Source organism: Callospermophilus lateralis, chromosome 12 (assembly GCF_048772815.1).
Source record: "Callospermophilus lateralis isolate mCalLat2 chromosome 12, mCalLat2.hap1, whole genome shotgun sequence".
Classification (NCBI taxonomy): Eukaryota; Metazoa; Chordata; class Mammalia; order Rodentia; family Sciuridae; genus Callospermophilus; species Callospermophilus lateralis.
Window position 1 is genome coordinate 43,696,948 of NC_135316.1, and position 22,234 is coordinate 43,719,181.

Here is a 22,234-nt window from a genome sequence, read left to right on the forward strand (position 1 = left end):
CAGTTTGGCAAAAAAGTTCCTAACTTTGACCATTAAGCACTGATGATAGGGAGAAATCATATTCTCAGTAATTTTAAGAAGCCTCTGGATATTAGCAAACCACCAGTTTGTCCTTGTTTGAAAAAACAAAAAAGTTAAATCTTTGTATCTTAAGATATAAAAATAATAAACATTATATTAATAAACATATCAGGCAACATTTAAGTTTAGGTGGGCCATCAAGGAGCTCATACATTATGATTTTAGAAATTATTATCATATGTAAAATGTTCTTTAAGTTGGATATAAAGAAATCTTTATTGTGTTACTATTTAAGAACAAAAATGTTCCCACCTTTTTGATATATAGTTGTGGTGATCTAACATGCATTAAATACCTTCCATTTGTCAAACAATATAGTATGTGTTTTATATGTGTCTGTAATTTAAATTGTGTAAGACCCTTATAAGGGGGGCAATTATTTGATCATCAATTTAAACATTTTGCAGATTCAGGAATGATAATTCATTAGACAATTTGTCGACAACACAGAATTACTTGTTCAAAGTCAGGATTTGACTCTGAAGATAACATTTTTTTGAAATTACATAAATTATAGAATGTAGGTTGCTGAAGTCATGACCATGATACCCACCTACCCAAAAGAACAGATATGATTTACTGATAATTTCTGTCAATAAGGAAGACTTCAAGAAAGGGAGACTTAGAAAGAACTCTGGCTCTAACAGATGAGGATGTGAGGAGTAGAGGGCTGGCATAGGAAGAGATGCATCACTTCTGATAAGATGCTTATTTGTGAGGAGGGGAAAGAGAGACAGGAAGTATTATCCCTTATTTTTCCCTCCTAGAAGTTTCTACAGTATGGGCTAAAGGAAGGAATATTGCAGCATGGGGAGAAAATGATTTTTCTGAGAAGGCCTAACTAAAATGTGTACAATTTGGAAAACTTTATATAAATTTTTGTATTTCAGAGTATACAAATAATCTTTTTTACCCAACAGGTGTGCAAAACTCATTCTGGTATACTTGGCAAGGGATTAGCTCTTTCTCATTCACCAACTATATTAGAGGCTCTTGAAGGAAACTTACCACTTCAAATCCAAAGCAATGAGCAGTCCTTCCTGGATGATTTTATTGCTTGTGTCCCAGGATCAAGTGGTGGAAGGCTTGCAAGGTATTGTGCTTTATATAATATACAGTTACTTTCTTTTAGGGCATCATTGCTGAAGAAATGAAAGGAGAGTCATTAGGATATTAAAATGCTGCCTAAAATATTCTGGTTTATGTGTTTTGCAGTTGCTGAAATATAAAATGATGATTAATATTTAAAACTACATGATATTTATTAATGATTATTGTTTTGCCATTTACTTTCTTTTTTATGATAAAAAATGCTGGCCTGTGTTATTTTAGTAATAAAAATATAGCTGGATGATATAGCTCAGTTGGAAGTGATTGCCTAGCAAGAACAAGGTTTTATTTTTAAAAGTGCAGAGATTACTCTTTACTTTTTAAAATCCAAATAGTGACTGACAATTTTTTCAGTCAGCCTCACTGCAATCTATGTAAATATTTTTAGGTGATGCTTAATTGAATTACTCATTACTCATCTCACAGGACAACTGGAACATGTAAATCACAAAATGAGTCCAGGGGGTATGTTACAAACCAAAGAAAATGGCAAATTTTACATGGATGGGAAAGTAATAAAGAAGATAGTAAGAAATTGTGTGAAGAAAGGGTGGACAGTCTACCTTTGAACCTTGGTGCCCTAAAACCAGAATTCCTTGTCTGTCCAGCTATCATAGAACAATTGTTCTTTGCCAGGCTTTTAGACAGGTGAAATGAGAGAGGTTTCCTGCAGTAAGAATAAGTGTCCTTAGGACTTCAAACTGTATACAAATTCAATTCATTTTGGGGGGGTATTTAAATTAGCCATAATTAAAATTTCAGATTTTGTTCTGGGCATGGTGGCGAACACTTGTAATCTCAGCAACTTAGCAAAGCCCTAAGTAACTCAGTGAAACCCAGTCTAAATAAAATACCAGAAAAGGCGGGGGGGGGGGGGGTGTGGCTGGGGATGTAGCTCAGTGTTAAGCACCCCTAGGTTCACTCCCCAGTACCAAAAGAAAAAAAATTCAGATTTTCTGATTTTTAAGACTTTTATCAAATTGTACATAAACATCAAAAATTTCATATGCTTTGGCATTTTTTAAATGAATATAAATAGTATTTATTTTTTATTGGTATATTATAATTGTACATAATAGTGGAATTCATTATGCCCATAAGCATTTACCAATTTGATCTCATTTCTCAGTTGGTATTTTTTAAATGAATTTATCATTAACAGTTGCCAAAGAAGCCACTTGTGATTATCACTGAATCAGAAATAGATATTATTTAGTATTTTGTTCTATGAAAGTTTCATTTATTTGGCTTAATTTCATTTTAATCATTGAAGGTGCTGATGAATGTTTGCTTTTTTGTTTGTTATCATTATTTTAAGATGGCTTCAACCAGATTCCTATGCTGATCCTCAAAAGACATCACTGATACTGAATAAAGATGATATTCGTTGTGGTTGGCCTACTACAATAACTGTTCAAACAAAAGACCAGTATGGAGATGTGGTACATGTTCCCAATATGAAGGTAATTCTATCTGAATTAAATTACAAGACTTTTGTACACTGACTGCTGTAACTGGTAAAATATTAGGAATGGCAAGTACACAGAGTCTAGTTTTTCTGTCCTTTGTATATATAATGTAGGCCACAGAGCATTTAAATGATTTGGTTATATTAATTCTAAATTATATGCTAGAAGATGTGGTGAGTCAAAGGAAGGATACGAAAGTCTATGTATAAAGAGTGCTAGGGACATAGAGGGAAGGCCCATGGTAATAGTGATCGAATTTTTAATGAATGAAAGCATGTTTTTTTTTTACATTTTTATTGATTTTTTTAAAAATAAATGACAGCAGAATGTATTACAATTCTTATTACACATATAGAACACATTTTATTGTATCTCTGGTTGTATATAAAGTATGTTCACACAAATTCTTGTCTTCATACATGTACTTTGGATAATGATGTCCATCACATTCAACCATCATTACTAAGCCCCTGCCCCTTCTTTCCCCTCCCACCCCTCTGCCCTATCTGGAGTTCATCTATTCCTCCCATGCTTCCTCTCCCTACACCTCTATGAGTCAGTCTTATATCAGAGAAAACATTTGGCTTTTTTGGGGATTGGCTAACTTCACTTAACATTATCTTCTCTAACTCCATCCATTTTTCTGCAAATGCCGTGATTTTATTCTCTTTTATTGCTGAGTAATATTCCATTATGTACATATGCCACATTTTTTTAATCTATTCATCTACTGAAGAGCATCAAGAATACATTTTTAAGTTATGTTTGTTTGTTTGTTTGTTTATATATCTTTGGTTCTGGGGATTGGACCCAGGGGGCTTAACCACAGAGCCGTATTTTCTACTTTTTATATTGAGATAGAGTCTCGAGAAATTGCTGAGGCTGGCTTTGAATCCACAATCCTCCTGCCTCAGCCTCCTAAGCTGCTAGGATTATAGGCATGTCCTGTACCTGGAAGTTTTGTTTATAATTTTAAAATACTAAAGTACATTTTGCATTTGGTATTACTGTTACCACATTTTAGAATATTGATATTAAATAAATTCGAAATCTATGAATTTAGGTCATAAAAAATAAGGAATAGAAATCATCAATTACTGTATTAATGAATAAAGAGTTCTTTGAACACCACTTTTCTGAGACATTAATAAGGATATTTAGGACTGGGGTTGTGGCTCAGTGGTAGAGCACTTGGCTGGTATGCATGAGGCACTGGATTCGATTCTCAGCACCACATATAAATAAATAAATAAATAAAACAAACCATTAACAACGAAAAAAGAAATTAAAGTATTATAAAAAGGATATTTATATTATATTGTAATATAATCTTGAATTGTGATACCTCATCTAAACATTTTATCATCTTTCTGTATAATTGATACTGAAAGAAATTTTAGGCAGATCCCAATCTTGTTTTGCTCCAGTGTTGAATTGGAGGGATTGGTTTTTTGAAGCTTAGAGGTAATTAAGCCACAAAACTATTTTTGCTCATAGGATACCTAATTTTACGTCAGTATTTACTTACAGTAGAATTGTTTCACCTACTTATTACATTATTTCATGTACAGCATTTTCTCTCCATCTTCGGGTTCTTTTTTAAATCATTAATCATTCTTTCTTTTCTGTCCTTTGTTTTTCTCTCTTCTTCTTTCCTCTCTTTGTCTCCTCCCTCTCTTCCCCTTCTTCCTTTCTCCTGTCTATGTGCTTTTTCTACAATGTCTCCTACTCCATCTTTAGACCTTTTTATTCAATGTGTTAAAAATCGATATCATATTGATCTCCAAGTTACAAACTATACCTAGAATACTCCTTTAAATGCTACTTGAGAAAAGTGGGCTTTTAAAATTTTATAAATTTTGATTTTATTAATATCACATTGTAACAGCTAGAAGCAAAATTAGTCTATTTTTATTTTTAGCACATGAGGTCTTAGGAGCATTTTAAACCTCCTCAAAATTATTAAAATATTTATGTAGTGTTGTGTTGCTAATTATTTGAAACATAAGAGTTGATTTGCAGGTAATATTCATCAAATTCTATAATGCTTGGGGGATTTTTTGGTGTGGTGCTAGGGGTTAAACCCAGTGCTTTGGTATGCTAGATAAGTCCTCTACTACTGAGCTATACCCTGAAGCTCCAAAATGCTTTTTAAAGCAATGAATATTATATTTCTTTACTTACAAAATGATCATTCCAAGAAAGTCTTGTTTAGTAATGGGACCAGTCACATAGGAAATAAGAGAATAACAACAAGTTTATAAAAGAAAGCAGAATGATTAGCATTCTGTAATATCTCAGCATTAACATTAACATTTACTCAGAAAATGGTTGTTTAGCTAATGATTCAGCCAAAATGATATGTATCAAAATATAATATGTTTTATTTACAATCAAATATCTTAGAATTTGAAAGCGTTTGCTTATTTATTACATTTAAAGTTTAAAGATTTTAATCATGACAAATTGTATGAGCTGAAGAATTTTACCTTGTAGACTTAAAATGCTGGTTTATTTTTTCAAAGTATGAATGGGTTTTTTAATATTCCCAGGTCATTATGTCAATTCAGATACTGATTTCTCAACCCCAGCTGAAGATTGTATTTCTTCAATAGATCGTGTGTGTCAGCTACACTTAACTTTATGTATACATAAAAAGCCTCAAATTACAGATTCCATGGGATGACATTATTAATAAGGATAGTAAATATTAAAGATATTCTGCAATTCCAAGATGTCCCTCAGTTACTTAAGTAATACTGTCACATTAATTCACACTACCTTTTCTATTTCTACAAAGATCCTGCTGTTTGATTGCCTATTCAGAAGTATTGTCAATAGAAACAGCAAAAACTTCTTAGTGAAGCTCAGAATGATGATGCCTGAAGAGGAGTTAAAGCAGAATTCAGATTGTAAATCTGTAGTTAGTTACCTAGGGTTCAAAATGTCCCCCCCCCCAATGCATTAACAGGCAAAACAGAATAAAATAATTTGCTGTAAATCCTGGTATAATTTTTGATGCTGTGGAGTGAACCAGGGCCTTATGCTTGCTACGTATACACTCTTATCACTGAGCTACACTCTACACTCCCAGTCCTCCTAAAGTATTTCTGAAAAATGTTTTTGTTATAAGCCAGTTTGTATTTTCAGTATTTTAACATGTTAAAATATATGCTTGCAGGTGTGCTGGGGTTGTGGCTCGGAGGTAGAGTGCTTGCCTAGCATGCGTATAAGGCACTGGGTTCTATCCTCAGCATCACATAAAAAAATAAAATAAAGATATTGTATCCAACTATAACTAAAAAATTATTAAGCTTTTAATAATTATTATTAATAATTATTAAGCTTTTGAAGAGAATGCCAAGGTAAATCAATGCTAATATAGAATTTATATAATTATGAGTCCATGATTGTAAATTGCCTCTTTTGATGTGTCAAGGACAATTACATAATAATAGTATTTGTGTTTTCTAATATCATGATTAGGTGGAAGTGAAAGCCGTCCCCGTTTCTCAGAAAAAGGCATCTTTACAGCAAGAGCAAGTAAAGAAATCTCAAAGGATTCCTGGCAGTCCTGCAGTAACAGCAGCATCTGCTAATGCCGACATGACTTTTGGTGGACTGGCATCACCGAAATTGGATGTCTCATATGAACCAATGATAGTTAAGGAGGCTCGATATATTGCAATAACAATGATGAAGGTAACTTATTTAAAAGAGAACTTTTTTTTTTCACCATTTAACAAAAAATTCAGTCATTCAAATACAGACACAAAATTATATGTCTAAAGATCTATTATTAGATGTTAAACTCCCAGAATATTATTTAAAATGATGCTATCTTCTTCTACGGGGGATTTTCGGTGCTTTCAGGCAGATATGTAGAGGGGAATCACCAGTTTTAGAACAAGTTAATCCCATCAGAGATGATTTTATCTCCTGCAAAAGTACTTGTGTATTTTTAATCCATATACTACTACTATTAGAACATAATTCTTAAGGGTTTTATGTTTTTCCTATGCCCCCTTCACTTTTTAGTTACTCTCAAATGCCCAATGCATTTCTTTGTGTTTCCTACTTCTTTTGGCATTTTAGTTCTCTGATTCCTTTATGTAGATTAAAAAAATATTTTGTCTAGCTATTTTTAATCTTATCTTGAGAGGTAATATTAGTCTAAATTATCAAGATGGTCATTATATGAAATTGAAGTTATTAATAAACAGTGATGAGCCATTGAAGGCTATCTATATCTAGTAAAATAATGGTCTGATTAAATTGGTATTTTATACAGATTGTGGTGGAGTAAAGACAGTTCAATTGGGCAGATAGATGATTATGAAGCATGGTTTGATTTAAACCTCTAGGAGACTATTGAAATGTGCTGTACTCTTGGACAAATGAGTTGTCACTCAGAATAGGAAAAAAATGAAGATATTTCAAGAGATAAAAATGGTATCTAACACTCAGGTTGTAGGGTTGGTCTTAAAGAGGAAGCATAATAGTGCCTCATTCTTTCTACCAAGAGAGGGTAGACAATAATTAATACAGATGTTGGTAAATTTGTAGATTGTACACCTAATAAACTACTTAAGATAATAATTTTGTTTTAGATTAAAGATGGGAGTTAGGAATCTTAGGGTCAAGATTTTGAAACAAAACAAAAAAATAACAAAACAGTTATTGTAGAGAGCAAAATATGAAATTGACCAGAAAAGACTTGTCATACATCCTTGAATTAGTTGAAATTGAATACCATACAGTGTAGTGTGATATGAATGTGGATAATGTGAGCATTTAGATTGATTCAGCATTAACATTTTGCCAAATAGTTTAAGAAAAGAAGAGTACTAAACAGGAGTTGCGTATGTGGTTGTTAAAGAGAGGATAGTATAACCTATGTAGTTTTGGAAGGGAAAATGGGAGAAGATTCAGACAAAGAGAAAGTTGAGTAAGAGGGACTAGAAGTCTAAAAGTAGATATAATGCTAGAAGTTGAGGTAGGAAACTAAGCAGGGTGTATTCTTTTGATTTCAGAGATAGAACACATTTTGTAGAATATTATGGGTCTGTGACTTTTGTTGTAGGTGTAATAAGAATTGTAATGCAGTCTGTCATTTATTTTTAAAAAATCAATTAAAAAAAAGCTGGAATTTTAGATGAACTGCCCACTGGCTATTGAAGAATTCAAAACTAAACATTCATTTCAACTTGTATCTAAGGAACTGACTTTCTGGGTTTTTTTGTTTTTTGATTTTTTTTTTTAACCTCTCTCCCTAATCATTCTTCTTAGTTTCCTATTAATGTGCCTCCACTTGTATAATTTTTTTCTTTTTTTTAATTCAGAACTGATAGCAGGATTTCAGAAAGTTCTGAATGGCACCTGGTTAGAGCAGTTAGAGAATGCCATTCCCAGACTATCTCTTTGGGACGTTCAGTCATGTTTCAGGAAAGTAGACATCATGTGCCCACTTAATAGTGAGTGAAATATTGTGGAAGGTGGAAAAATGAGATATAGTTTCTTCTCTCATGAATACATTTAATAATATATATTTACAGGAAAAGGAAAATGATGGAGTAGAAAACACTACTGGGAGTCTAGAAACCTGGGTTTTCCAACTGTTGACTCCTGTCAAAATTTGTAAAGACTCAAAGTGCATTTTTCTGGTCTAGTAATATAACTCAATGACACAATGTTTTCCTGAAATATGTGAAGCCCTGGGTTCAATCCCCGGGACCAGAAAATAAAGGAGAGGGTGTTTATGTACAATGTTTGCATAGACAAAGGAAGTGAAATAATTTCTAAATTACTTTCATGAGGACAAAAAAGGAGAAGGAAGGGGGGTTTTAAAATGGATATGCTCCCCTTTATGATAGTTAGAAGCAGATGAGGAATTGGAAATCTTGACCTGAACTTTAAAAGATAATGATTAATTTGGTAATGTTGCAGATATACAAAAGTATAAGGAATAATGTGCCATTTTTGTCTACACATTTCACCATAAGTGTTTCAATATTTTTGCTGTTTTTATTAAGTAACAGATTTTTACAGGCATAGTTGAAGCCATTTATAAAACCTCAATCAATTCCCACCCCATCCTTAGAGGTAACCATTATCCTGAATGTCATGGTGTTCATTCCCTTACATTTGTATGTTTTTGTTCTGTGACTGAATACGTATTTATCCATGAGCAATATATTTAGTTGTTCTGTATGCATTCCAAAAGTTTATAAAAAGATATCAGATTTTACATATCCTTTTGCCAGATTTTTACTCATCATTAATTTTGAACTTTAATGAGATAGTTGAAGTTTATTCATCTTAACTAAATATTTCATTAATTTCTCTTCCAAAATTTGTTCATTTTCCCATTGATGTACATTTAATTTAAGCTGTTTGAAATAAACATCCTTGCACTTGTCTCCGTTTGCACTGGGTTTTTGTTTGTTTGTTCATTTGTTTTTTAATAGACTATATCTTACTATGTTGCCCAAACTGCCACCTAACCCTCCAGTGTAGGTGGGACTATAGGCATTTACTATCATTTGATTATCATTAATACAATTTGATGACTGTGATATGATTATTTTGTTGTTTAGTTACATAACTTTCAATATTTATTGTCCTTTCAGATTTCTTCTTTGGGAAATTGTCTTTACTCACTTTTTTTTGTTGTTTGTAAATAATTTATTAAATTTTTACATTAATGTTTAAAACATATTGCATATGTACCATTGTACCAGTCTCTTTAATGTACGTAATTTTTTTTTTCCTTTTCTTTTGGTACTGGGGATTGAACCCAGAGTACTTTCCCACTGGGATACGTCCCCCATTCTTTTAATTTTTAAATTTTTAATTTTATTTATTAATTTTTTAATTTAGATATGACAGTGGAATGTATTACGATTTTTATTACACATATAGAGCATAATTTTTCAAATCTCTGGTTGTATACAAAGTATATTCACATCAATTCGTGTCTTCATACATGTACTTTGGATAACGATGTCCATCACTTTCCACCATCATTTCTAACCCCCTGCCCTCTCCCTTCCCTTCCCACTCCTCTTTTAGAGTTTGCCTATTCCTCCTATGCTCCCCCTCCATATCCCACTATGAATCAGCCTCCTTATGTCAGAGAAAACATTTAGCATTTGGTTTTTGGAGTTGTCTAACTTCACTTAGCATTATCTTCTCTAACTCCATCTCTCTACTTGAAAATGCTATGATTTTATTTTCTTTTATTGCTGAGTAATATTCCATTGTGTATATATGCCACATTTTTACTCACTTTTATTTTGTGTAGTTTCTCTCTTTTATTGATTTGACCTTTATTATGGATGCATATCTCATTTGGGTTATATATATTACAAATCCATTTCCTTTTGATGAAACCTTTTCTCTAGAGCATATTTTTAATACAAATCTACATTTTAATATACTGAAAAGATATTCTTTTTAAAATAGTTTGTTCAAGTTTTTTCACTTGAGTCTTTAACACAACAGGAAAATATTTTTGTAAATGATGTAATGTAGGGTCATTGAATTTTTTTTCTTTTCTCCTTGTATGGATAACCATTTTTTTCAATACCATTTATTAAATGTTTTATCATTTCACTGATTGAGAATGTTTTTAATGATTTTATGACTATTACTGGTTTGTTTCCCAAAAGGTTTATGAAAATTACTCATTTGAGGAGCTGCGTTTTGCATCACCAACTCCTAAGAGGTAAGGATCATTTTCTGAAAGAATAGCTAAAATGTCAGTTGTCATCTGCTTACACCTAAAATAATTCTACATTTCAACTTTTAACTTTCATAAATAAATAATTACCACCATATAATAATGTGTAGATTTGCTAGCAGAGTGTATATTCAACTGGAATACTGTCAGTATTTTACAAAACTACTAGAGAAACAATAAATACTCATTAAAATAAGTATTAATTGGCTTGTCTGGGGTTGATTGGGTTTTGTTTGTTTCATTTTTTTGCTGTTTTTTAATTATTCCTTTTCTTCTTCCAATGAGTTATGAAGAGATTTCACATTTGGTTATGATATCTTAAGTTTTCAACCCCTGATTAATTCTGTTAACTTCATATTTAAGCAGATCCATGGTAATTCAGAGAGTTCATTTACATAAAATTTAGGCAAAGCTCTGAAGTAAATCTGAGAAAGCATACTTATAGGCTTCATTGTATTGCATATCACATGACTTCACTAGAAACTAACAGATTACTTTGACTTTATTTTGGTATATATGCAAAGTACAGTTGTAATATACAATATAGAAAGTTTTCTTTTTTCCTAAAATGCAGAGTGCTATACATTGTATCTTTGGGTACATGAAAGTAGCATTTTGTTGCTGACTTTAGTTAATAAAATGTCTGCTAGAGTAGAAGCATATGTATATAGGTGACTTTATGACCAGTGTGATTCTGCAATCTGTACAATTGGAAAAATGAGAAATTATATCCCATTGATACAAATGTATGAATTGCTAAAATCATTGTAATGTCATGTGTAGACAATAAAAAAAATTGTAAAATAAATGTGAACAGTATTAATTTATAGCATGTTAAATAAGAACGAGCTGACCATTTCCCTACTAAACAGGTTTTTGTATACATTGGGCATCTTAAACTTAATTGAAATAGTCTCATCTAAGAAAATTAATGTATTCATTTTAAAAACTGTTGAGCTTCTGCTATGTGGAAAGGCTTTGAGTACCTTTATGAACGTGACATTTGTGGTTGTGATTCTCATGGCATTTAGATTCCTATAAATAAATTATAAAGGTTATTTAATGATGTTGGAGATGGAGCAAATTGTCAAAGTATTATTACATGACAGTAGAGGGCTACTTGAGGAGTTGTATTTGACTAGAGAGTTTGTGTTAGCTTTGGTTTGCTATGATCAAAATACCTATCAAGAACAACTTAGATACAAAGTTTATTTTGGTTCATGAATTTAGAGGTTTACTCTATGGTTGGCTGACTCCATTGCTTTGGGCCTGAGATGAGGCAGAACATCATGGTTGAAGGGTGTGGCAGAGGAAAGTTGTTCAGCTCATAGCAACAAGAAAGCAGAGAGAGAGAGTGTGAGTGGGAGGATCCAGGGTCAAAATATAATCCCCAAAGGCATGTCCCCAGTAACCTACTTCCTCTAGCCATACCCTACCTGCCTACAGTTATCACACAATATTTTATTCCAATTATTAATCAACCAAATGGATTAATCTGCTGATTAAGTTATGGCTCTCATAAACGAACAGAATTCAGTGTTGGTGGTTGACCAAGTAAAGATTTGGGGAAGGTAGTTCTCAACAAAAGAAAGCCTGGGTGGATGGATCTTGATTCCTTTGAGGATCAGACAGAAAAGAGGCTGGAAAAAAGTGAGCAAGAGGGAGGAATAATTAAAGGTGAGTTTGGAGCACTTTTATATATGGAGTAGTAACCTATGTTAAATAATTTAAATTTTCTTCTAATCAAATTTACTTAGAGAATTTTAAACAGGAAAGTCACACCATCTGATTTGTAGTTTTATAAAGATCATTCTGGCTGTTTTCTGAAGATGAATTATAGGGGTACAAGAATGGGAACAGAGAGATAAGTTAGATACTATTAAGTATCATGGAACAGTTGTAAAAGGACTAAAATGGAATTTGGGATACACCTAGGAGGTACAGCTAATAGACCATGCTTATAGAGTGGAACAGAAGACAAAAGAGAGAAGAATCAAAAATGATCATAGATTTTCTTTGATTTCACCAGAAGTTTTATGATTAGCCAATTTGGTCCACAAACCAAATCTGGCCTGTTGCCTGCTTTCCTAAATAAAATGTTATTAGAGTACAATCTTGCTCATTAGTTTATATATTGTCTATGGCAACTTTTGTACTACAATTGTGTAGTTAAACAGTTGTAACAAAGACTTTTTTTGGCACAGTAGGCTAAAATATTGCTACAGCCTATGGTATAGTATAATGATTTTTATGAAAATCAAAAAGTCTAAGGAAAAAACAGGCATTCATTTCTCCTACTTTGTTTTGTAAGGTGTATATGGATGAGAAATGAGTTTTTCTTTAGATATTTTAAAATCGAGACACCAAGATATCCCTAATTATCTAAGTGGAGATGGCAGGTTATAACTAGAAAGAGTTTGAAACTCATGGAAAAATAAATTTGCGAGTCATCCTTATACATATGATTCTTAACACTGAGGAATGGATGAATTAGCTACTGAAAAGTTAGTATAGAAAAAAAAGAAAACCTAGACCCCAATCCTGGAGCTTTCTGTAAATTGAATGCTGATTAGATAGCCAACAACACTAAGAATGGCCATTGAAGCAAAAGAAAAAAACTTCGAGAAAGTTACGGAAGCAAGAAGAAGGAAGTTTTTCAAAAAAGTAAGAGTTGACAACTATCAAATGCTACTGAGAGATTGCCTGGAAAAAATGATCATTACATTCAGAGACATGGTGGGCATTCGTGACTTTGATATCAGCAGTTGTAATGCAGTGTTGGGATCAAAAAACCTAGTAAGTTGTGAAAGTGGAAATTTTTTTTAAAAATGAAGAAGGTAATTGTGGACATTCTTTAGATAAATTTTGATATAAAGGCGAGAAGACCTAAGAGACCTTACTGAAGACTATAATATTAAGTGGAGGTATTTGATTTGTCAAGATGGGAGAATCTAGGAACAAACAGTGATTCCAGATTTCCCAACAACTCAGAAAGGAGACAGAGAAGGATCAGCAAATCTGAGACATGGATGACAGAATAAATACTCTTAAGATTCAATATTACAAAGATTGAGACCTGGAGAGCCTAGAAGATGGGTTACCAGCATAGAAAATAAGATCAGAGTTCCTAACCCTGAACCTAGATCAGGGAGGGGGAAGGAGTGAGGGACACCAGAAAGAGAAAGAGAGAATGGAAAAACTCTTAAGCTCACCCCTTATTAACAATATTTGGAAAAAAAAAAAAAAACATTTTAAAATGTGTTAACAGCAAGGGTGTTCTCATACCAGATCAAGCAGTTTAAATGCAGAAATGACCATTGCATTCATTACATTTCCAAGCGGCTTGGAAATCTGCAGCCTTGTTGTGTAACACACAACTGATCAATCACCCTTTAAATAATCTTGTAGGAGCCCAGGCAGGGAAGGGGCCTTCGATGTAGTATCCAACACCCCCATACAGCATCCCACATGAAAGCTGGCAGGGAGGGAGGGCTTAACGCAGCCTCTGCAAAAGCACTGGTAGTGACCTGGAACCAGGAAGGGAAGGAGTACCCTGCACAGCTTCTGCAAAAGCCCAGGTAAGGAAGGAGCACCCCACTCAGCTTCCTTAGGAATGAGAAAGGAGCACTCCATGCAGCCCTAAAAAAAGGCCCAGGCAGGGAAGGAGTGCCTCATGCAACATCCCTGGAACACAGGCAGAAAAGGACCATCTGGAAGAGCTCTGCCAGAGAAAAAGCACTCTGAAGCATCCCAGGAACCCTGGGCAGAGAAGTAGAGCCCACTCCATCAACCCCTGGCAGAAAGGGAGAGCTCCAGGCACTTGATTAGTGCCTTTGCAAGCCAGAATAGAGACAGATCCGTGACCTGTAAATTTCAGTGGTGGGAAATAAGAGCTCTCATCCAAGCCAGAATACAGTTTTGGCCTCAAGCCAAAAATAAAAAAGGAAACCCTTAAGACTGCTGTTGGGGAAATTGCCTGAGTCCTAAGAAATCTAGAGGGCCTCTCCCTCAGATTCTTGCCACAGTTTTATGTGAGGCCTGTCCGGGAGGGAAGGAGCCTGGATATCCAGCAACAAAGCTGGTCTGTCCAGATCTTTGCAGCAGCCAGCAGAAATTATATGAGTTTTATAAAACTTAAAGGGAACGTGTTTGGGCCCAGATCATAACCAGTGAGAGGTTGGTTAAAGCCAAAATTCTCCTGGTATGAGGCAGCAAATAACCATGGCACAAAGTCTGACCTGTGAACACCACAGGTGTGTCTCTAGACACTTGTGGAACATTGGTTGGGCACTGCCTCAGCCACAGACAGCAGAGGAAAGCAGCATTCACTAAACCCAACCTGGGGCAGTGGAACATAGAACCTAAGTGAACCAGCTAAGTTACCCTACTCAATATTAAGGACCCTAGTGAGCTGCATCCACAAAGGGGAGTGACTCCATCACAGATCACCCATGGAGAACCCATAACCCTGTGATTGGTGCTTATAGACAGCCTCTAGGCTCTACACCACCTTGAAAAGAATACGGTAGAAGGGAGCTGGTACCAAGGAGATCTACAGCAATAATCCAGAGCCCTACATCATTATCTCCAGCACACAATAGGAAAAACAAAACAAACAACAAAAACAATAAACAGACACAATACTGAAACCTTTGAGTAGTCAGTTCCAGGCCCCTGAACTGACAAACCAGTGGTGGCTAGTAAGAGGTTTATAGCAACTAGGAAAGTAGCTCCTGCATCCAAGCACTGCTAGAGGAATTCAAAAAGACTGCTGGACATCCTCAAAACATCCCAAACCCTAATGAAATCCAAACCAAGATTTAATAAGAACTTTCTTTGCCTTGATATGGCTTACTGTAAATAATTGTAATGTCAGCTTTGATTTTAGAAACTATTCTTTTTTAAAAAAAAATTTTTAGTTGTTGAATAACCTTTATTTAATTTGTTTATAGGTGGTGCTGAGAATTGAACCCAGTGCTTCATACATGCTAGGCAAGCTATAATTCCAGACCTAAACTATTCTTTGTTTTGATTGATAGTTGTTACCCTGATAGCCAACATTGCACCTTCAACCCATTTGAATGTATTTCTTCTAATGGTTTAAACAGATTAATTTGAATCATTTTTTCTAGCTGTGTTTTCTTAGCTCTGGTTTATACTTGCTGTTCTTTCTCTCTGTTCTCATGCTTACACTGTTTACTACTGCCTCAAATCCCTCCCATTAATTTCTGTCTCCTTTTTACCTTGGTCTGTATCATTCTTGCCTGTTCTTTTCATAAGGTTGAATAGTATGTGGCTTGGCTCTTAAGTGATTTCAGTAAATAGCGTCAGTAACTGCTTTCAGAGCGGTACTGATACTGCAGTTATTAGAGGCCACACATTGAGTTAAACTACCAATACTTGGTGTTTACTCAATCCAGGGTTCCTAAGAGGGAAAATCCCACAAAATAGTTGCTTGCTTAAAATAGGATGGTTATATCCTAATAATGGGTAGACATACAAACAACATGAAAAGGCAAGGGAACAAACTACCCCAGACAGCCCATAACACTGACTCCGTAGATACCCAGTCAAGGAGATGTCTCATACAGAATTTAGAAGATTCGTGGTTAAAATGATCAGTTAGCTAAAAGAAGATGTATAGAGTGAAATTAGAAAATACAGGAAATGAAGATCACTTTAATAAAGAGACATAGATCCTGAAAAAGAACCAGACACAAATCTTGGAAATCAGGACTCAATAAACCAAATTAAAAATTCATTGGAAAGCCTCACCGGTCGATTAAACCACTTTGAAGATAGATTTTCAGGCCTTAAAGACAAAGTATATAATCTTTAAAATCAAGTTGACCATAAAGAAAAGATGTTAAGAGACCATGACCAAAATATTTTAAGAAATTTTGGACACCATCAAAAGACCAAATCATTGGAGTAAATGAAAGTTTCCAAAAACAAACTAAAAAGATGTACAACTTTTCAATGAAATAATATTGGAAATTTTTCCAAATATGAGGAATGAGGTAGTAATTCAAATACAAGAGACATACAAAACTCCAAATTGACAGTATATATATTCTCCAACACAATAATAATGAAAATACCTAATATACAGTATAAGGATAGACTTTTAAAAGCCACAAGGGAAAAACAGCAAGTCACATTTAGAGGAAACCAATTCAGATCTCACCTGACTTCTCAACCCAGACCATAAAAGCCAGGAAGGTTTGGAATAATGTATACCAACCTCTAAAAGAAAATGGATACCAACCAAGATTGCTATAGCCAGCAAAATTATGCTTTAGAATTGAGGTTGAAATAAAAAAACTTCCACAATAAATAGAAACTGAAAGTCATAACCACAAAACCTGCACTACAAAACATACTCAACAAAATACTTTATGAAGAAGAAATGAAGAATTATAATGAAAACTAACATTGGAATGCATTGCATTAGAAGAATAGTCAATTGAAGGAGAATCAAATCTGAATCTAACATTTGAAGTAAATCCAATGACAGGAAATAAGAATCACCTCTGTATAATAATATTGAATGTACGTCAAAAGACTTAGATTGCATCTCTTTTTCAATCCAATCAGCCAAACATAGGATGTAAGAAACTCACCTTGCAGACATACATTCACAGACTGAAAGTGAAAGGATGGGAAAAGATATATCATGCAAATCGTTTCTGTAAGCAAGCAGGGATAGCTACTTTATCAGACAAGGTAGACTTCAAGACAAACTCAATCAGAAGAGACAAGGTCACTTCATACTGTTAAGGGAATCAACCAACAAAAGAAATAATGATTATAAATGTTTATCCCCAAACAATGTAGCTTCTACGTACATAAATTCTTCTAAATATCAAGAATCAAATAGACAACATTATAGTAATACTGGGTGATTTCAACACATCTCTTTCACTAGTAGAGAGATCATACAGACAAAAACTAAGTAAAGATTCTTCTGAACTAAAAAATACTACTTAACAAATGGACCTAACAGACATCTATATAATATTTCACTATTTAATGACTGAATTCACTTTCTTCTCAGCAACACATGAAACATTTTCTAAATAGACTTTATTTTAGGTCAAAGAGCAAATCTTAACAAATACAAAGAAATAGAGGTAATTTCTTCCATAATTGAATGAATTTAGAAATCAGCAGCAAGATGAAAACAAAAACCACTTTAATATGTGGAGATTAAATAACACACTTTTGAATAACAAATGGATAGTAAAAGAAATCAGGGAAAATTTTTAAAAAAATCTTACAAAACAAATGAAAACAGTGATATTATAATACCAAAAATCTCTGGAATAGTACAAAGGCAATTCTAAAAGGAAATTTTATAGCACTTAGTTTGTATATATTTAAAAAACAGAAAGTTGCAAAACAAATACTCTAACAGTACATCTCAAGACCTTAGAAAAAGAAGAAGAAACTAACACCAAAATCAGCAGAAGATTATGGTGTATATACACACAATAGAATATTACTCAACTATAAAAATAAAATTATGTTATTTGCTAGTAAATGGATGAAACTGGAGACTATAATGCTAAATGAAATAAGTCAGACTCAGAAAGTGAAGGATCAAATGTTTTCTCTGATATGAGGAAGGTAGTCCAAAATTAGGGTGGGATAAGAGAGAGGAAAAAGAAATGGAGGAAGAGTTCCGTCAAAATGACAGAAAGGTTAGGTGAGTAGGAGAAGGGGATTGAGGGGCAGAGAGAAGAGACGGGGTAAGGAAAAAACAGAGGAATTAATCTTATATAACTTTCCAGAGGTACTACAGTGAATTTCACCACCGTGTATATCCACAAGATATTAATTTTTAAAAGAAAATGTAAATAAATAAGTCAGTAGAGGAAAAGAAATGTGGAGGGCCATACAGAGGTTAAGAATAAGTACTGGGGACTTAATTGGAGCATACTATACTACCTGCATTTACAATTATGTGAAAATAAATTCTAATCTTATGTATAACTATTATAAACCAATAAAAAAAATTTAAATAGGAAATTCTCGAGTTTTTTGTATGCTAATAGAAATGATCCCATACAGTGGGAAAAATTGAAAATGCATGGGAGAAGGAGCAAGGAAGTATTGAGGGAAAAAGTTTGGCAGTTCAAGTAAAGGGGCTGGCTTTGGATAAGGTCCAGGATGCTTCTTTCATTGAAACAGGAGAGAACCTGAGAGGAACCAGGTTTAATAATCTGATTGCAACCTGAAGGTTTGTATCTGTATCATTTCCTTACTGAAGAAAAAGGTGAGGTCATAATCAACTGCAAGTAAGGAAGAAGGGTGATGGAGTTTTGAAGTGAGAAAGAAAAATTTCAATTGTCAGGGGTGGGAAAATACTGTAGCAGGCTTGCCAGTCAGTACAGTCAGTATTAAAAATGCCAACCAAAATTAAATGTGTAGTGTAATATCATAGTGATCTCAGTTGTTTAATCGAAAGTAAATTTTCCAATATCCCTCTTAATTTTTTTCAGGCCCAGTGAAAATATGCTGATTCGTGTCAATAATGATGGCACTTATTGTGCAAATTGGACTCCAGGGGCTATTGGACTCTACACTATTCATGTTACCATTGATGGCATTGAAATAGGTATATGTGTATATATTTAAGTTATAAGTTATCTAGTGAAAAGAACTAGACTCAACATCCTCCTTCATTGTAGTTTTGACACTTTTGTTATACACATGTATAGGTTTCATAATTTTTATATGTCTTCATTTTGTCCTTTATAATGAGTATGTAGTTAGTGCATTCCTAAGGTCTTTAAATTATGCTCGAGTATTATAGCCCTCATGACTTCTTCCCTACTTTCCCCAATGTGCCAGTCAGGTTGTGATGCCCTCCATGTTGCTGTATTATCATATGTATAACCTGTCTATCAATCATGATCTGCCTTCTTCCTTTCCTGGATGTGAGCAGAAACCCTATTGTTCACCCATGGATTTCCCACTCTAGATCAGTACCAGCCATATAATGACTGCTTAGTAAATGTTGTTGAATGAATGAATTTTCTTTATCTGCCATTAGCTTTGAAAAACATTAATTTTGGAGGGGACATGAATCTTAATTTTTAAACTCCCAGTGTGATAGGATAATAGTAGAATTTTAAAAAAAATTGTTTATCAGTGTCAGTTTCTTAAAACGCTATCCTTTATGACACTGCTCAATAAATGGAACTCCTATGATCAGAAAATCTAGTATATCATAATTTCACCATGGACAATCACACGATTTACATCATCATATTAGGAATTCTGAGAAGTTCTAAAGTTAAGAATCTTGTTTTTATTTAAACCAGTGAGATCTCTTGCCTATGGAAAAGAGGGAGAGAGGTCAGAGATAAGAATCCAGTCAGTCTTCTGTGTCTTTGGGTTCTACAGCTGTAGATTCAACCAGTTATGTATTGATAATTTGGGGGGGGGGTTGAGGGGGAATGCATTTATAATGAATATGTGTAGACTTTTTTCTTGTCATTATTCCCTAAACAATACATATAATAGCTATTTACATAGCATCTATTTTGTATTAAATAGTAATCTAGAGATGATTTAAAGTATACAGGAGAATGTAAATAGACTATATGCAAATACTGTGCTATTTTATATAAGGATCTTGAGCATCCATAGATTTTGGTATGTGAGGGGGATCCTGGAACTCATCCTCATCAGACACCAGGGATGACTGTAATTCTAAAATGATATCCTTTGGGAATCCCTGTTTTAAGCAATTTGTTTTTGCAGTGGAGTTAAAGAGGTACATTACATTGATGTATATAGAATATACATTAGTGTAACTGAATAGAATCAGACATATAAAATAATACCACCCCAGAAATTTTTTTTTTATCCACAGACTTTGCAGCAGTCTCCTTTTATCAGCATATCCATAATGTCTTTTGTTCTGCAAACATGCTGGTTCTGAGCAAAATATTATTGTACAATTCTCTCCAGTATTAACTGTTTGGTGAAGATTGCTGAGATAAAACAAGCCAACAAAAATCATTTGTAATAGAATATAAGTAGTGACAGATGAGAGGTACAAATTAGAACAGGAATTTAAAAACCATGGTAGTAAAGAATAATTTCATAAAGAATTTTTTTTCTCTGCAAATATTATTAAAATTTCAGTAGGTAGAGTTTTTAAATCTTATTTAATATTGGAGTAAAGGAAACTGATTTATTTTTTAGAATGACCCTGAAGAAAGAGATTTGTATTTATTTAAAATCATTCTTTTTCTTTCTTTCTTTTTTTTTTCTTCCCTCCTGTACTGGGGATTGAACCCAGGGGGCACTTTGCTTTACCACTGATCTATATCCCCAACCCTTTTTATTTTTTATTTTGAGACACAGCCTCATTAAGTTACTTAGGACCTTACTCAATTGCTGAGACTGGCCTTGAACTTGTGATTCTCCTGCTTTAGCCTTTCAAGTCACTGGAATTACGAGTGTATGCTACTACCCACCCAGAATTATTCATTTTCTTCTCCACACAATTTTCATACTCTTCCTAACTCAGCTCTCTCCCAAACTGTCAATAGACTAGGATCTTGCTCAATGATAGATAAGGACAAATGGTAATTCATTGGAATGATGATAATAAAAGCTAACATTTTTGGACAGTTAATATACCTACATTGTTCTACATATACCTTATGTATTTTAAATTATTTAATTTTTATAACAGCTCAGTGAATAGGTGTTATTACTATTTCCATTTCAGAGATGGTAACATTGGACACTGAGAGTCATAAATTAGTGGCAGATGTTGGAGCACCTAAGCAATCTAGAGCAAGAACTGAGCTTTCAACTACCAGGCTGTATTGTGCAGTCTGCCTGTCTCTCATGCTGTCAGGCATGCTGTACTGCCTGTCAGCAGCAGAAGTGACTGGTATAAGTAATGGGTGCTCTTGTCAGATAATATTTAATCGTACAAGGTTTATTTTTATTGCTATTCTGAATTTTCAGTATCATTTCATATGTTTAAGTTAAACACTGGAAACCCCATTTTTGCTTAAAGCCCTGAGGAAATCTTTGTATCTTGCCACTTTGGAAGCTCTGGTCCATTTTTAAAATTTTTCTCTTTTTTAGCTTGTTCAATCACGAATCATCTTAAAAGGACAGATCGAGACATTTGTTTTAGTTGTTTAAAATAGCTTGTGAGTGTTTATAAGGTTGAGTTGAAAGATCCTTCCTCTCGTTTTTTTGTCAAATGTTTTAGCTGCCTTCCTTTTCTTACAGATGCTGGCCTTGAAGTAAAAGTAAAAGACCCACCAAAAGGGATGATTCCACCAGGAACTCAATTGGTCAAGCCAAAGGCTGAACCTCAACCAAATAAGGTTAGGGTAAATGAAGTCCAAGCTGAATAGGGCACAGGTTTTTTAAGTATTTCCTTGATACTTCAAAATGGCCATGAAATATCTAATATTTTACTGATTGACTTTAGCATTTGAATTCTAAATATTTCAAATAAATTTGGAGAGTGTTACATGGTAATCATTTTAAATTATAAAACCTGTGCTTTGGGGTTTCTTTATGTAATGCTGTAATAATCGTTGTGTATTTTCTGTTACTGAAAGTTTACAATTAACAAAAAGTTTACTGAAATTAAATGTAAAATTTGCAATGTCTTTTGCCCTTATAAGAACAATTAATTTCCTAACATCCAAAGAATATGTATAGGAATTTTAGTAAACCAATTTTTAGAAAGGAAACATTTTATATACTACCTTTCTAAAAAGGTATCTTTTAACCTTTTGGTCATATGTATTTAAAATTTAGAAAGGAAATTCTAAGTATATATTAA

At 33.6% G+C, this 22,234-nt stretch overlaps 1 protein-coding gene across 5 annotated transcripts in view; it reads left to right on the forward strand.

Annotated features, from left to right (window-relative positions):
• The window catches only part of Mycbp2 (MYC binding protein 2), a 290,494-nt gene that overhangs the window by 174,125 nt on the left and 94,135 nt on the right, over positions 1-22,234 (forward strand). For all 5 annotated transcript variants that reach the window (XM_076872632.2, XM_076872633.2, XM_076872636.2 and 2 more), the window contains 6 exons: positions 1,002-1,174; positions 2,510-2,654; positions 6,147-6,362; positions 10,331-10,386; positions 18,906-19,021; positions 21,670-21,767. In XM_076872632.2, the coding sequence (XP_076728747.2) occupies positions 1,002-1,174; positions 2,510-2,654; positions 6,147-6,362; positions 10,331-10,386; positions 18,906-19,021; positions 21,670-21,767 (804 nt within the window). The remainder of the gene's footprint in view (positions 1-1,001; positions 1,175-2,509; positions 2,655-6,146; positions 6,363-10,330; positions 10,387-18,905; positions 19,022-21,669; positions 21,768-22,234) is intronic.